The sequence below is a fragment of the Euwallacea fornicatus genome, unplaced genomic scaffold (genome assembly GCF_040115645.1).
Source record: "Euwallacea fornicatus isolate EFF26 unplaced genomic scaffold, ASM4011564v1 scaffold_149, whole genome shotgun sequence".
Taxonomy (NCBI): domain Eukaryota; kingdom Metazoa; phylum Arthropoda; class Insecta; order Coleoptera; family Curculionidae; genus Euwallacea; species Euwallacea fornicatus.
The window spans coordinates 35,925-51,230 of NW_027096117.1; the positions used below are offsets into that span (position 1 = coordinate 35,925).

A 15,306-nucleotide genomic window follows, 5' to 3' on the forward strand; every position below is an offset into this window, starting at 1 on the left:
AAAACTCACAAAGATACAATGAATCCTTATTAGTCATGTTAAAGATCTCGTCGAGGTGAATATATGATCCGTTTATGAATGTGTTTGGAGCTCATATGCCGAAGTTACTGAGGTTCAAAACTTGAAAAGTCACAAAAGATGTGTGTTTAAGCACATAAATTACTCATTATCTCGAAGACTCACAAAGATACAATGAATCCTTATTAGTCATGTTAAAGATCTCGTCGAGGTGAATCTGTGATCCGTTTATGAATGTGTTTGGAGCTCATATGTCGAAGTTACTGAGGTTCGAAACTTGAAAAGTCGCAAAAGATGTGTGTTTGAGAACATAAATTACTCATTATCTCGAAGACTCACAAAGATACAATGAATCCTTATTAGTCATGTTAAAGATCTCGTCGAGGTGAATCTGTGATCCATTTTTGAAGGTATTTGGAGCTCATTTGCATAAGTTACTGAAGTTCAAAACTTGAAAAGTCGCAAAAGATGTGTGTTTGAGAATATAAATTACAGATCTCGTCGAGGTGATTCTGTGATGCATTTTTGAAGGTAGTTGGAGCTCATATGTCGAAGTTACTGAGGTTCAAAACTTGAAAAGTCACAAAAGATTTGTGTTTGAGAACATAAATTACTCATTATCTCGAAGACTCACAAAGATACAATGAATCCTTATTTTTTTTTTTTTTTTTTTTTTTTTTTTTGTGCCCGAGGAGGTGGAAATCTTCAAAAAGACACCCGACCGCTCGGGGTCGGGTAGTGTGGGATTCGAGCCTGAGCCCGCCTACCCACTAAAACCACCCCCTCTCTTCTTATGGCCCCGGTATCGCCTGGTAGGCATTCCTTCGGGGCGCCAAGTCGTAAGAGCTTCTCGCTATGCGTCCGTCCTTCTTCTTCTGTACCGTTCCCGCACAATCTTCTTCCGCATGATCTTCTTGACCATGCATTCAAACGCTCTCCACTTACATTCACTCTCTACGAGTTCAGCGCCGATCGTTCCACGGTCCAGGTTGAGCCCCGCCCCCCTGGCCTCAGTCCGATCGGTCTCCCACTCCGGACATCCCCAGATTGTGTGCTCTGGGGAGTCCGCAACTCCTGGCTCCTCGCAGAACCAGCAGCCGTCACTCTCTTCAACCTTTATTTTGTGCAAGTATTTCCCGAACACTCCGTGTCCGGTAAACACCTGCGTTAGTTCGTACCCGGTCCTCGTCCATTCGCATTCGACCCATCGTCTAATGCTCGGAACGAAGACCTTCACCCATCCATCATACACACCCCACTCACTCTCCCACTCACTCATCACTCTCTCTGCGGCCTCCCTCCTAAAACCTTTACCTCTCTCCCACACCATTCTCCTCTCTTCCACTCGCAGTCTGATGGGAGGAATCTTGGCCAGCGCCAAGACCGCTGCGCACGGGACCGTTCTGTATGCGCAGGCCACCCTGATCGCGAGCCTTCTGTTTGCCCGCTCCAGGACGGCCCTACACATCTTGGTCCTCAACACTCCGTGCCACACCGGCACAGCATACAGAAGCGCCGACGACGCCGCCATGACCATCACCCTTCTCCTCTCAAATCCCATGCCGTTGACTCTGGGTAGGATGCCCTCCAGCTTTTGGATTATTCCTCCCACTTTGTCGGCAGTCCTTCGAGCGTGTTCGGCGAACCTCGCGTCTTTGCCGAACCATACCCCCAGATATTTAATGCTTGTAGTCGTCTCGTACCTGAAACGATCTACAACTAAACTCATATTAGTGAGCTTACGTCTCCCAGCGAGTAGCACCATTTCGGTCTTCTCGGACGCCATACAGAGCCCTTTAGCTCTGAATGTGTCAATGACCATCTCCATGGCTTCCTTGGTCCTCAACTCCAGTGTGTTTCTGCACCCGGCAGTAACCACCAGCGCCAGATCATCCGCGTACGCCACTGGTGTGACGCCCCTCGGATAATCCAGCTTCAGCAGCTCGTCGTAATAGAGGTTCCACAATACGGGGCCTAACACCGACCCCTGCGGGACCCCACACGACATTTCCCTTACATCCCCGTTAGGCAGCTGCACTGTCCTTTCGTCCAGGTACGATTGCACCACACCTACAACATAGCTGCTAACCTGGGACCTCTTAAGTGTTTCAACTATGAGATCCCATGGCGCAGAATTGAACGCATTCTTAACGTCAATCGTTACCATCACACACAATCCTGCATGAGTGGTTCTCGTCTCCTTAATTCTCTCCACGACCTTCATTACGGCCCGCATTGCGTCGATAGTGCTCCTACCCTTCACGAAACCGAACTGGTTTTGATCAATCATTCCACGCTCAATGGCCTCCGCCATCAGCCTGGTCTTGATCACTTTCTCCGCGACCTTCCCGAGCCCGTCGATGAGACAGATGGGACGATACGACGCCTCCGCTGTCGGGTCTTTCTTCGGCTTCTCCGCCAGAACTAACCGGGCCCTCTTCCATATTTTCGGGAATTGCCCTGTCACCAGGATGTTCGTGACACAGTCTGCCATCCCTTGGGGCTTAATCTCAAGGTAGGTCTTAATGACCTCATTGGGAATTCCGTCCAACCCTGGGGCCTTTCGGCTCCCTAGTTCCCTGGCCGCCTGTCGAATCTCCTCTGCCGAGACCCGTTCCACGTCCTCGGCACCTACAACAATTCTGTCCCATCTTACTTTGTCTTTTCTCGGGAAGAGTTCGTCCACGCGCTTTAGCATGTCGGTCTCCGCCAAGTGGCTCGGTTTCAGGCGCCCGAGCTTCTCTGCCACAATCCTGTAGCCGAGACCCCAGACGTTCGTCTCCAAGTCATCGCACAGCTTTTTCCATGCGTTCCTCTTGGCATTCCGAATGGAATCCTTGAGGATCTTCTTGGCTCTTCCATATTCGTCTTCTGCTGCACTTCTCTCCTCGTTCGTTTCTCTGGCTCCCTTTATCCTCGTCATCCTTCGTCTGGCCTGCAAACATTCCTTCCTGTGCGTACCTACTGTTTCGTTCCACCAGTAGACCGCCTTTTTGCCCCCTGTTTTTGCACTCTTCTTGAGTAGGCACTGGTCGCAGGCTTCCCCAATTTCCTCGACTATTTGGTCAGGTTCGGTTCCGCCCCACCCTAAAACACGCTCGTTAACGTATTTAATCAACTTACCAATTCCTTTCTCGGTCACGATCCATCCTTTCTTATTTCTCTCATCTTTCACTCCTAGAGTTTCGGTTCCATTCCCTACAATTCTGTAGGTTATGTACCTGTGTCCACTTCCACTCAGCACGTCCCGCTCGACCTGCCATTGACTCACCATGCGCGCTACGATAGCGCCACTCATAGTTACGTCTATGACAGATCTTCCATTCTTGTTGCCGAACGTCCACTCTCCCCCGTTGTTGTGCGGGGTGAGCTCTCTCGCTTCAACGAACTCCTCCAGGACTCTCCCGTAGGCATTCCTGACGCCAGAACCAAATATCTGGCATTTCGCATTGAAGTCCCCAGCTATGAGGACTCTCCTGCCGTCCATGCCTCCTACAAAATTATCTAACCGATTAATCATGGCCTCGAACTCACCTGTGGTCTTATTCGGCGAGAAGTATACCGAGACCAGCGTAAATCGGCCCAGTTCCACCGCCACGAACCCCCGGTCCCTGTGGATCGACTTCGCTCTCATCCCGCTTTTAAGCCAAATGAACGCTCCATCGTCATTATCCCTGATGACATTCTTCAGGGCTTGGTTAGGCTCCTGCCCCAGAACGACATCAATGTCCTGTTCTCTGATCGTCTGGTACAGCAAGTCGGTAGCAACCCGCCTTCTGTCCAGATTGATCTGTAGACATCTGAGTTCCTTAAATACCGCCATCGTGCCATTTACACTCTCCACATTCACTCCCGCTCCTAAATGAATCCTTATTAGTCATGTTAAAGATCTCGTCGAGGTGATTCTGTGATCCATTTTTGAAGGTAGTTGGAGCTCATATGCCGAAGTTACTGAGGTTCAAAACTTGAAAAGTCATAAAAGATGTGTGTTTGAGAATATAAATTACACATTATCACGAAAACTCACAAAGATACAATGAATCTTTATTAGTCATGTTAAAGGGCTGGTCGAGGTGATTCTGTGAACCATTTTTGAAGGTAGTTGGAGCTCATATGCCGAAGTTACTGAGGTTCGAAACTTGAAAAGTCACAAAAGATGTGTGTTTGAGACCATAAATTACTCATTATCTCGAAGACTCACAAAGATACAATGAATCCTTATTAGTCATGTTAAAGATCTCGTCGAGGTGAATCTGTGATCCGTTTATGAATGTGTTTGGAGCTCATATGTCGAAGTTACTGAGGTTCGAAACTTGAAAAGTCGCAAAAGATGTGTGTTTGAGAACATAAATTACTCATTATCTCGAAAACTCACAAAGATACAATGAATCCTTATTAGTCATGTTAAAGATCTCGTCGAGGTGAATCTGTGATCCATTTGCGATGGTATTTGGAGCTCATATGCCGAAGTTACTGAGGTTCAAAATTTGAAAAGTCACAAAAGATGTGTGTTTAAGCACATAAATTACTCATTATCTCGAAAACTCACAAAGATACAATGAATCCTTATTAGTCATGTTAAAGAGCTGGTCGAGGTGATTCTGTGATCCATTTTTGAAGGTAGTTGGAGCCCATATGCCGAAGTTACTGAGGTTCAAAACTTGAAAAGTCATAAAAGGTGTGTGTTTAAGTACATAAATTACTCATTATCACAAAAAGTCACAAAGATACAATGAATCCTTATTAGTCATGTTAAAGAGCTGGTCGAGGTGATTCTGTGATCCATTTTTGAAGGTAGTTGGAGCTCATATGCCGAAGTTACTGAGGTTCAAAACTTGAAAAGTCGCAAAAGATGTGTGTTTGAGAACATAAATTACTCATTATCTCGAAGACTCACAAAGATACAATGAATCCTTATTAGTCATGTTAAAGATCTCGTCGAGGTGAATCTGTGATCCATTTTTGAAGGTATTTGGAGGTCATTTGCATAAGTTACTGAAGTTCAAAACTTGAAAAGTCGCAAAAGATGTGTGTTTGAGAATATAAATTACACATTATCTCGAAAACTCACAAAGATACAATGAATTCTTATTAGTCATGTTAAAGAGCTGGTCGAGGTGAATCTGTGATCCATTTTTGAATGTGTTTGGAGCCCATATACCGAAGTTACTGAGGTTCAAAACTTGAAAAGTCATAAAAGGTGTGTGTTTAAGGACATAAATTACTCATTATCACAAAAAGTCACAAAGATACAATGAATCCTTATTAGTCATGTTAAAGAGCTGGTCGAGGTGATTCTGTGATCCATTTTTGAAGGTAGTTGGAGCTCATATGCCGAAGTTACTGAGGTTCAAAACTTGAAAAGTCGCAAAAGATGTGTGTTTGAGAACATAAATTACTCATTATCTCGAAGACTCACAAAGATACAATGAATCCTTATTAGTCATGTTAAAGATCTCGTCGAGGTGAATCTGTGATCCATTTTTGAAGGTATTTGGAGCTCATTTGCATAAGTTACTGAAGTTCAAAACTTGAAAAGTCGCAAAAGATGTGTGTTTGAGAACATAAATTACTCATTATCTCGAAAACTCACAAAGATACAATGAATTCTTATTAGTCATGTTAAAGATCTCGTCGAGGTGAATCTGTAATCCGTTTAGGAATGTGTTTGGAGCTCATATGCCGAAGTTACTGAGGTTCAAAACTTGAAAAGTCACAAAAGATGTGTGTTTGAGAACATAAATTACTCATTATCTCGAAAACTCACAAAGATACAATGAATCCTTATTAGTCATGTTAAAGATCTCGTCGAGGTGATTCTGTGATCCATTTTTGAAGGTATTTGGAGCTCATTTGCATAAGTTACTGAAGTTCAAAACTTGAAAAGTCGCAAAAGATGTTTGTTTGAGAATATAAATTACACATTATCTCGAAAACTCACAAAGATACAATGAATTCTTATTAGTCATGTTAAAGAGCTGGTCGAGGTGAATCTGTGATCCATTTTTGAATGTGTTTGGAGCCCATATGCCGAAGTTACTGAGGTTCAAAACTTGAAAAGTCACAAAAGATGTGTGTTTAAGCACATAAATTACTCATTATCTCGAAGACTCACAAAGATACAATGAATCCTTATTAGTCATGTTAAAGATCTCGTCGAGGTGATTCTGTGATGCATTTTTGAAGGTAGTTGGAGCTCATATGCCGAAGTTACTGAGGTTCAAAACTTGAAAAGTCATAAAAGATGTGTGTTTGATAACATAAATTACTCATTATCACAAAAAGTCACAAAGATACAATGAATCCTTATTAGTCATGTTAAAGAGCTGGTCGAGGTGAATCTGTGATCCATTTTTGAATGTGTTTGGAGCCCATATGCCGAAGTTACTGAGGTTCAAAACTTGAAAAGTCACAAAAGATGTGTGTTTAAGCACATAAATTACTCATTATCTCGAAGACTCACAAAGATACAATGAATCCTTATTAGTCATGTTAAAGATCTCGTCGAGGTGATTCTGTGATGCATTTTTGAAGGTAGTTGGAGCTCATATGCCGAAGTTACTGAGGTTCAAAACTTGAAAAGTCACAAAAGATTTGTGTTTGAGAACATAAATTACTCATTATCTCGAAAACTCACAAAGATACAATGAATCCTTATTAGTCATGTTAAAGATCTCGTCGAGGTGAATCTGTGATCCGTTTATGAATGTGTTTGGAGCTCATATGTCGAAGTTACTGAGGTTCGAAACTTGAAAAGTCGCAAAAGATTTGTGTTTGAGAACATAAATTACTCATTATCTCGAAAACTCACAAAGATACAATGAATCCTTATTAGTCATGTTAAAGAGCTGGTCTAGGTGATTCTGTGATCCATTTGCGATGGTATTTGGAGCTCATATGCCGAAGTTACTGAGGTTCAAAATTTGAAAAGTCGCAAAAGATGTGTGTTTGAGAACATAAATTACTCATTATCTCGAAGACTCACAAAGATACAATGAATCCTTATTAGTCATGTTAAAGATCTCGTCGAGGTGAATCTGTGATCCATTTGCGATGGTATTTGGAGCTCATATGCCGAAGTTACTGAGGTTCAAAATTTGAAAAGTCACAAAAGATGTGTGTTTAAGCACATAAATTACTCATTATCTCGAAAACTCACAAAGATACAATGAATCCTTATTAGTCATGTTAAAGAGCTGGTCGAGGTGATTCTGTGATCCATTTTTGAAGGTAGTTGGAGCCCATATGCCGAAGTTACTGAGGTTCAAAACTTGAAAAGTCATAAAAGGTGTGTGTTTAAGTACATAAATTACTCATTATCACAAAAAGTCACAAAGATACAATGAATCCTTATTAGTCATGTTAAAGAGCTGGTCGAGGTGATTCTGTGATCCATTTTTGAAGGTAGTTGGAGCTCATATGCCGAAGTTACTGAGGTTCAAAACTTGAAAAGTCGCAAAAGATGTGTGTTTGAGAACATAAATTACTCATTATCTCGAAGACTCACAAAGATACAATGAATCCTTATTAGTCATGTTAAAGATCTCGTCGAGGTGAATCTGTGATCCATTTTTGAAGGTATTTGGAGGTCATTTGCATAAGTTACTGAAGTTCAAAACTTGAAAAGTCGCAAAAGATGTGTGTTTGAGAATATAAATTACACATTATCTCGAAAACTCACAAAGATACAATGAATTCTTATTAGTCATGTTAAAGAGCTGGTCGAGGTGAATCTGTGATCCATTTTTGAATGTGTTTGGAGCCCATATGCCGAAGTTACTGAGGTTCAAAACTTGAAAAGTCATAAAAGGTGTGTGTTTAAGGACATAAATTACTCATTATCACAAAAAGTCACAAAGATACAATGAATCCTTATTAGTCATGTTAAAGAGCTGGTCGAGGTGATTCTGTGATCCATTTTTGAAGGTAGTTGGAGCTCATATGCCGAAGTTACTGAGGTTCAAAACTTGAAAAGTCGCAAAAGATGTGTGTTTGAGAACATAAATTACTCATTATCTCGAAGACTCACAAAGATACAATGAATCCTTATTAGTCATGTTAAAGATCTCGTCGAGGTGAATCTGTGATCCATTTTTGAAGGTATTTGGAGCTCATTTGCATAAGTTACTGAAGTTCAAAACTTGAAAAGTCGCAAAAGATGTGTGTTTGAGAACATAAATTACTCATTATCTCGAAAACTCACAAAGATACAATGAATCCTTATTAGTCATGTTAAAGATCTCGTCGAGGTGAATCTGTGATCCGTTTAGGAATGTGTTTGGAGCTCATATGCCGAAGTTACTGAGGTTCAAAACTTGAAAAGTCACAAAAGATGTGTGTTTGAGAACATAAATTACTCATTATCTCGAATACTCACAAAGATACAATGAATCCTTATTAGTCATGTTAAAGATCTCGTCGAGGTGATTCTGTGATCCATTTTTGAAGGTATTTGGAGCTCATTTGCATAAGTTACTGAAGTTCAAAACTTGAAAAGTCGCAAAAGATGTGTGTTTGAGAATATAAATTACACATTATCTCGAAAACTCACAAAGATACAATGAATTCTTTTTAGTCATGTTAAAGAGCTGGTCGAGGTGAATCTGTGATCCATTTTTGAAGGTATTTGGAGCTCATTTGCATAAGTTACTGAGGTTCAAAACTTGAAAAGTCACAAAAGACGTGTGTTTAAGCACATAAATTACTCATTATCTCGAAGACTCACAAAGATACAATGAATCCTTATTAGTCATGTTAAAGATCTCGTCGAGGTGAATCTGTGATGCATTTTTGAAGGTAGTTGGAGCTCATATGCCGAAGTTACTGAGGTTCAAAACTTGAAAAGTCACAAAAGATTTGTGTTTGAGAACATAAATTACTCATTATCTCGAAAACTCACAAAGATACAATGAATCCTTATTAGTCATGTTAAAGATCTCGTCGAGGTGAATCTGTGATCCGTTTATGAATGTGTTTGGAGCTCATATGTCGAAGTTACTGAGGTTCGAAACTTGAAAAGTCGCAAAAGATTTGTTTTGAGAACATAAATTACTCATTATCTCGAAAACTCACAAAGATACAATGAATCCTTATTAGTCATGTTAAAGATCTCGTCGAGGTGATTCTGTGATGCATTTTTGAAGGTAGTTGGAGCTCATATGCCGAAGTTACTGAGGTTCAAAACTTGAAAAGTCACAAAAGATTTGTGTTTGAGAACATAAATTACTCATTATCTCGAAAACTCACAAAGATACAATGAATCCTTATTAGTCATGTTAAAGATCTCGTCGAGGTGAATCTGTGATCCGTTTATGAATGTGTTTGGAGCTCATATGTCGAAGTTACTGAGGTTCGAAACTTGAAAAGTCGCAAAAGATTTGTGTTTGAGAACATAAATTACTCATTATCTCGAAAACTCACAAAGATACAATGAATCCTTATTAGTCATGTTAAAGAGCTGGTCGAGGTGAATCTGTGATCCATTTTTGAATGTGTTTGGAGCCCATATGCCGAAGTTACTGAGGTTCAAAACTTGAAAAGTCACAAAAGATGTGTGTTTAAGCACATAAATTACTCATTATCTCGAAGACTCACAAAGATACAATGAATCCTTATTAGTCATGTTAAAGATCTCGTCGAGGTGATTCTGTGATGCATTTTTGAAGGTAGTTGGAGCTCATATGCCGAAGTTACTGAGGTTCAAAACTTGAAAAGTCACAAAAGATTTGTGTTTGAGAACATAAATTACTCATTATCTCGAAAACTCACAAAGATACAATGAATCCTTATTAGTCATGTTAAAGAGCTGGTCGAGGTGATTCTGTGATCCATTTTTGAAGGTAGTTGGAGGTCATATGCCGAAGTTACTGAGGTTCAAAACTTGAAAAGTCGCAAAAGATGTGTGTTTGAGAACATAAATTACTCATTATCTCGAAGACTCACAAAGATACAATGAATCCTTATTAGTCATGTTAAAGAGCTGGTCGAGGTGATTCTGTGATCCATTTTTGAAGGTATTTGGAGCTCATTTGCATAAGTTACTGAGGTTCAAAACTTGAAAAGTCACAAAAGATGTGTGTTTAAGCACATAAATTACTCATTATCTCGAAGACTCACAAAGATACAATGAATCCTTATTAGTCATGTTAAAGATCTCGTCGAGGTGAATCTGTGATCCGTTTATGAATGTGTTTGGAGCTCATATGTCGAAGTTACTGAGGTTCGAAACTTGAAAAGTCGCAAAAGATTTGTGTTTGAGAACATAAATTACTCATTATCTCGAAAACTCACAAAGATACAATGAATCCTTATTAGTCATGTTAAAGAGCTGGTCGAGGTGAATCTGTGATCCATTTTTGAATGTGTTTGGAGCCCATATGCCGAAGTTACTGAGGTTCAAAACTTGAAAAGTCACAAAAGATGTGTGTTTAAGCACATAAATTACTCATTATCTCGAAGACTCACAAAGATACAATGAATCCTTATTAGTCATGTTAAAGATCTCGTCGAGGTGAATATATGATCCGTTTATGAATGTGTTTGGAGCTCATATGCCGAAGTTACTGAGGTTCAAAACTTGAAAAGTCACAAAAGATGTGTGTTTAAGCACATAAATTACTCATTATCTCGAAGACTCACAAAGATACAATGAATCCTTATTAGTCATGTTAAAGAGCTGGTCGAGGTGATTCTGTGATCCATTTTTGAAGGTAGTTGGAGGTCATATGCCGAAGTTACTGAGGTTCAAAACTTGAAAAGTCGCAAAAGATGTGTGTTTGAGAATATAAATTACACATTATCTCGAAAACTCACAAAGATACAATGAATTCTTTTTAGTCATGTTAAAGAGCTGGTCGAGGTGAATCTGTGATCCATTTTTGAATGTGTTTGGAGCCCATATGCCGAAGTTACTGAGGTTCAAAACTTGAAAAGTCACAAAAGATGTGTGTTTAAGCACATAAATTACTCATTATCTCGAAGACTCACAAAGATACAATGAATCCTTATTAGTCATGTTAAAGATCTCGTCGAGGTGAATCTGTGATCCGTTTATGAATGTGTTTGGAGCTCATATGTCGAAGTTACTGAGGTTCGAAACTTGAAAAGTCGCAAAAGATGTGTGTTTGAGAACATAAATTACTCATTATCTCGAAAACTCACAAAGATACAATGAATCCTTATTAGTCATGTTAAAGATCTCGTCGAGGTGAATCTGTGATCCATTTGCGATGGTATTTGGAGCTCATATGCCGAAGTTACTGAGGTTCAAAATTTGAAAAGTCACAAAAGATGTGTGTTTAAGCACATAAATTACTCATTATCTCGAAAACTCACAAAGATACAATGAATCCTTATTAGTCATGTTAAAGATCTCGTCGAGGTGAATATATGATCCGTTTATGAATGTGTTTGGAGCTCATATGCCGAAGTTACTGAGGTTCAAAACTTGAAAAGTCACAAAAGATGTGTGTTTAAGCACATAAATTACTCATTATCTCGAAGACTCACAAAGATACAATGAATCCTTATTAGTCATGTTAAAGATCTCGTCGAGGTGAATCTGTGATCCGTTTATGAATGTGTTTGGAGCTCATATGTCGAAGTTACTGAGGTTCGAAACTTGAAAAGTCGCAAAAGATGTGTGTTTGAGAACATAAATTACTCATTATCTCGAAGACTCACAAAGATACAATGAATCCTTATTAGTCATGTTAAAGATCTCGTCGAGGTGAATCTGTGATCCATTTTTGAAGGTATTTGGAGCTCATTTGCATAAGTTACTGAAGTTCAAAACTTGAAAAGTCGCAAAAGATGTGTGTTTGAGAATATAAATTACAGATCTCGTCGAGGTGATTCTGTGATGCATTTTTGAAGGTAGTTGGAGCTCATATGTCGAAGTTACTGAGGTTCAAAACTTGAAAAATCACAAAAGATTTGTGTTTGAGAACATAAATTACTCATTATCTCGAAGACTCACAAAGATACAATGAATCCTTATTAGTCATGTTAAAGATCTCGTCGAGGTGATTCTGTGATCCATTTTTGAAGGTAGTTGGAGCTCATATGCCGAAGTTACTGAGGTTCAAAACTTGAAAAGTCATAAAAGATGTGTGTTTGAGAATATAAATTACACATTATCACGAAAACTCACAAAGATACAATGAATCTTTATTAGTCATGTTAAAGGGCTGGTCGAGGTGATTCTGTGAACCATTTTTGAAGGTAGTTGGAGCTCATATGCCGAAGTTACTGAGGTTCGAAACTTGAAAAGTCACAAAAGATGTGTGTTTGAGACCATAAATTACTCATTATCTCGAAGACTCACAAAGATACAATGAATCCTTATTAGTCATGTTAAAGATCTCGTCGAGGTGAATCTGTGATCCGTTTATGAATGTGTTTGGAGCTCATATGTCGAAGTTACTGAGGTTCGAAACTTGAAAAGTCGCAAAAGATGTGTGTGAGAACATAAATTACTCATTATCTCGAAAACTCACAAAGATACAATGAATCCTTATTAGTCATGTTAAAGATCTCGTCGAGGTGAATCTGTGATCCATTTGCGATGGTATTTGGAGCTCATATGCCGAAGTTACTGAGGTTCAAAATTTGAAAAGTCACAAAAGATGTGTGTTTAAGCACATAAATTACTCATTATCTCGAAAACTCACAAAGATACAATGAATCCTTATTAGTCATGTTAAAGAGCTGGTCGAGGTGATTCTGTGATCCATTTTTGAAGGTAGTTGGAGCCCATATGCCGAAGTTACTGAGGTTCAAAACTTGAAAAGTCATAAAAGGTGTGTGTTTAAGTACATAAATTACTCATTATCACAAAAAGTCACAAAGATACAATGAATCCTTATTAGTCATGTTAAAGAGCTGGTCGAGGTGATTCTGTGATCCATTTTTGAAGGTAGTTGGAGCTCATATGCCGAAGTTACTGAGGTTCAAAACTTGAAAAGTCGCAAAAGATGTGTGTTTGAGAACATAAATTACTCATTATCTCGAAGACTCACAAAGATACAATGAATCCTTATTAGTCATGTTAAAGATCTCGTCGAGGTGAATCTGTGATCCATTTTTGAAGGTATTTGGAGCTCATTTGCATAAGTTACTGAAGTTCAAAACTTGAAAAGTCGCAAAAGATGTGTGTTTGAGAACATAAATTACTCATTATCTCGAAAACTCACAAAGATACAATGAATCCTTATTAGTCATGTTAAAGATCTCGTCGAGGTGAATCTGTGATCCGTTTAGGAATGTGTTTGGAGCTCATATGCCGAAGTTACTGAGGTTCAAAACTTGAAAAGTCACAAAAGATGTGTGTTTGAGAACATAAATTACTCATTATCTCGAATACTCACAAAGATACAATGAATCCTTATTAGTCATGTTAAAGATCTCGTCGAGGTGATTCTGTGATCCATTTTTGAAGGTATTTGGAGCTCATTTGCATAAGTTACTGAAGTTCAAAACTTGAAAAGTCGCAAAAGATGTGTGTTTGAGAATATAAATTACACATTATCTCGAAAACTCACAAAGATACAATGAATTCTTTTTAGTCATGTTAAAGAGCTGGTCGAGGTGAATCTGTGATCCATTTTTGAAGGTATTTGGAGCTCATTTGCATAAGTTACTGAGGTTCAAAACTTGAAAAGTCACAAAAGACGTGTGTTTAAGCACATAAATTACTCATTATCTCGAAGACTCACAAAGATACAATGAATCCTTATTAGTCATGTTAAAGATCTCGTCGAGGTGAATCTGTGATGCATTTTTGAAGGTAGTTGGAGCTCATATGCCGAAGTTACTGAGGTTCAAAACTTGAAAAGTCACAAAAGATTTGTGTTTGAGAACATAAATTACTCATTATCTCGAAAACTCACAAAGATACAATGAATCCTTATTAGTCATGTTAAAGATCTCGTCGAGGTGAATCTGTGATCCGTTTATGAATGTGTTTGGAGCTCATATGTCGAAGTTACTGAGGTTCGAAACTTGAAAAGTCGCAAAAGATTTGTGTTTGAGAACATAAATTACTCATTATCTCGAAAACTCACAAAGATACAATGAATCCTTATTAGTCATGTTAAAGATCTCGTCGAGGTGATTCTGTGATGCATTTTTGAAGGTAGTTGGAGCTCATATGCCGAAGTTACTGAGGTTCAAAACTTGAAAAGTCACAAAAGATTTGTGTTTGAGAACATAAATTACTCATTATCTCGAAAACTCACAAAGATACAATGAATCCTTATTAGTCATGTTAAAGATCTCGTCGAGGTGAATCTGTGATCCGTTTATGAATGTGTTTGGAGCTCATATGTCGAAGTTACTGAGGTTCGAAACTTGAAAAGTCGCAAAAGATTTGTGTTTGAGAACATAAATTACTCATTATCTCGAAAACTCACAAAGATACAATGAATCCTTATTAGTCATGTTAAAGAGCTGGTCGAGGTGAATCTGTGATCCATTTTTGAATGTGTTTGGAGCCCATATGCCGAAGTTACTGAGGTTCAAAACTTGAAAAGTCACAAAAGATGTGTGTTTAAGCACATAAATTACTCATTATCTCGAAGACTCACAAAGATACAATGAATCCTTATTAGTCATGTTAAAGATCTCGTCGAGGTGATTCTGTGATGCATTTTTGAAGGTAGTTGGAGCTCATATGCCGAAGTTACTGAGGTTCAAAACTTGAAAAGTCACAAAAGATTTGTGTTTGAGAACATAAATTACTCATTATCTCGAAAACTCACAAAGATACAATGAATCCTTATTAGTCATGTTAAAGAGCTGGTCGAGGTGATTCTGTGATCCATTTTTGAAGGTAGTTGGAGGTCATATGCCGAAGTTACTGAGGTTCAAAACTTGAAAAGTCGCAAAAGATGTGTGTTTGAGAACATAAATTACTCATTATCTCGAAGACTCACAAAGATACAATGAATCCTTATTAGTCATGTTAAAGAGCTGGTCGAGGTGATTCTGTGATCCATTTTTGAAGGTATTTGGAGCTCATTTGCATAAGTTACTGAGGTTCAAAACTTGAAAAGTCACAAAAGATGTGTGTTTAAGCACATAAATTACTCATTATCTCGAAGACTCACAAAGATACAATGAATCCTTATTAGTCATGTTAAAGATCTCGTCGAGGTGAATCTGTGATCCGTTTATGAATGTGTTTGGAGCTCATATGTCGAAGTTACTGAGGTTCGAAACTTGAAAAGTCGCAAAAGATTTGTGTTTGAGAACATAAATTACTCATTATCTCGAAAACTCACAAAGATA

General features: G+C 38.8%; 1 protein-coding gene across 1 annotated transcript; it reads right to left on the reverse strand.

Moving 5' to 3' along the window:
• Positions 1-2,959: 2,959 nt before the first annotated feature.
• LOC136350185 (uncharacterized) lies at positions 2,960-3,868 on the reverse strand. Its single transcript, XM_066301695.1, has 2 exons — positions 3,290-3,868; positions 2,960-3,216 (listed from the first exon to the last, which is right to left on the reverse strand). The coding sequence occupies exons 1-2, from the start codon at positions 3,839-3,841 to the stop codon at positions 3,196-3,198; spliced, it is 573 nt and encodes a 190-aa protein (XP_066157792.1). The 5' UTR covers positions 3,842-3,868; the 3' UTR covers positions 2,960-3,195.
• Positions 3,869-15,306: the final 11,438 nt, after the last annotated feature.

Excerpts from the sequence above, each read along its gene's own strand:
- LOC136350185 (XM_066301695.1), bottom strand. The coding sequence starts at position 3,841 with ATGGCGGTATTTAAGGAACTCAGATGTCTACAGATCAATCTGGACAGA. Across the intron at positions 3,217-3,289 it reads GCGCTATCGTAGCGCGCATG|GGAATGGAACCGAAACTCTA; the intron begins GTGAGTCAATGG and ends ACAGAATTGTAG.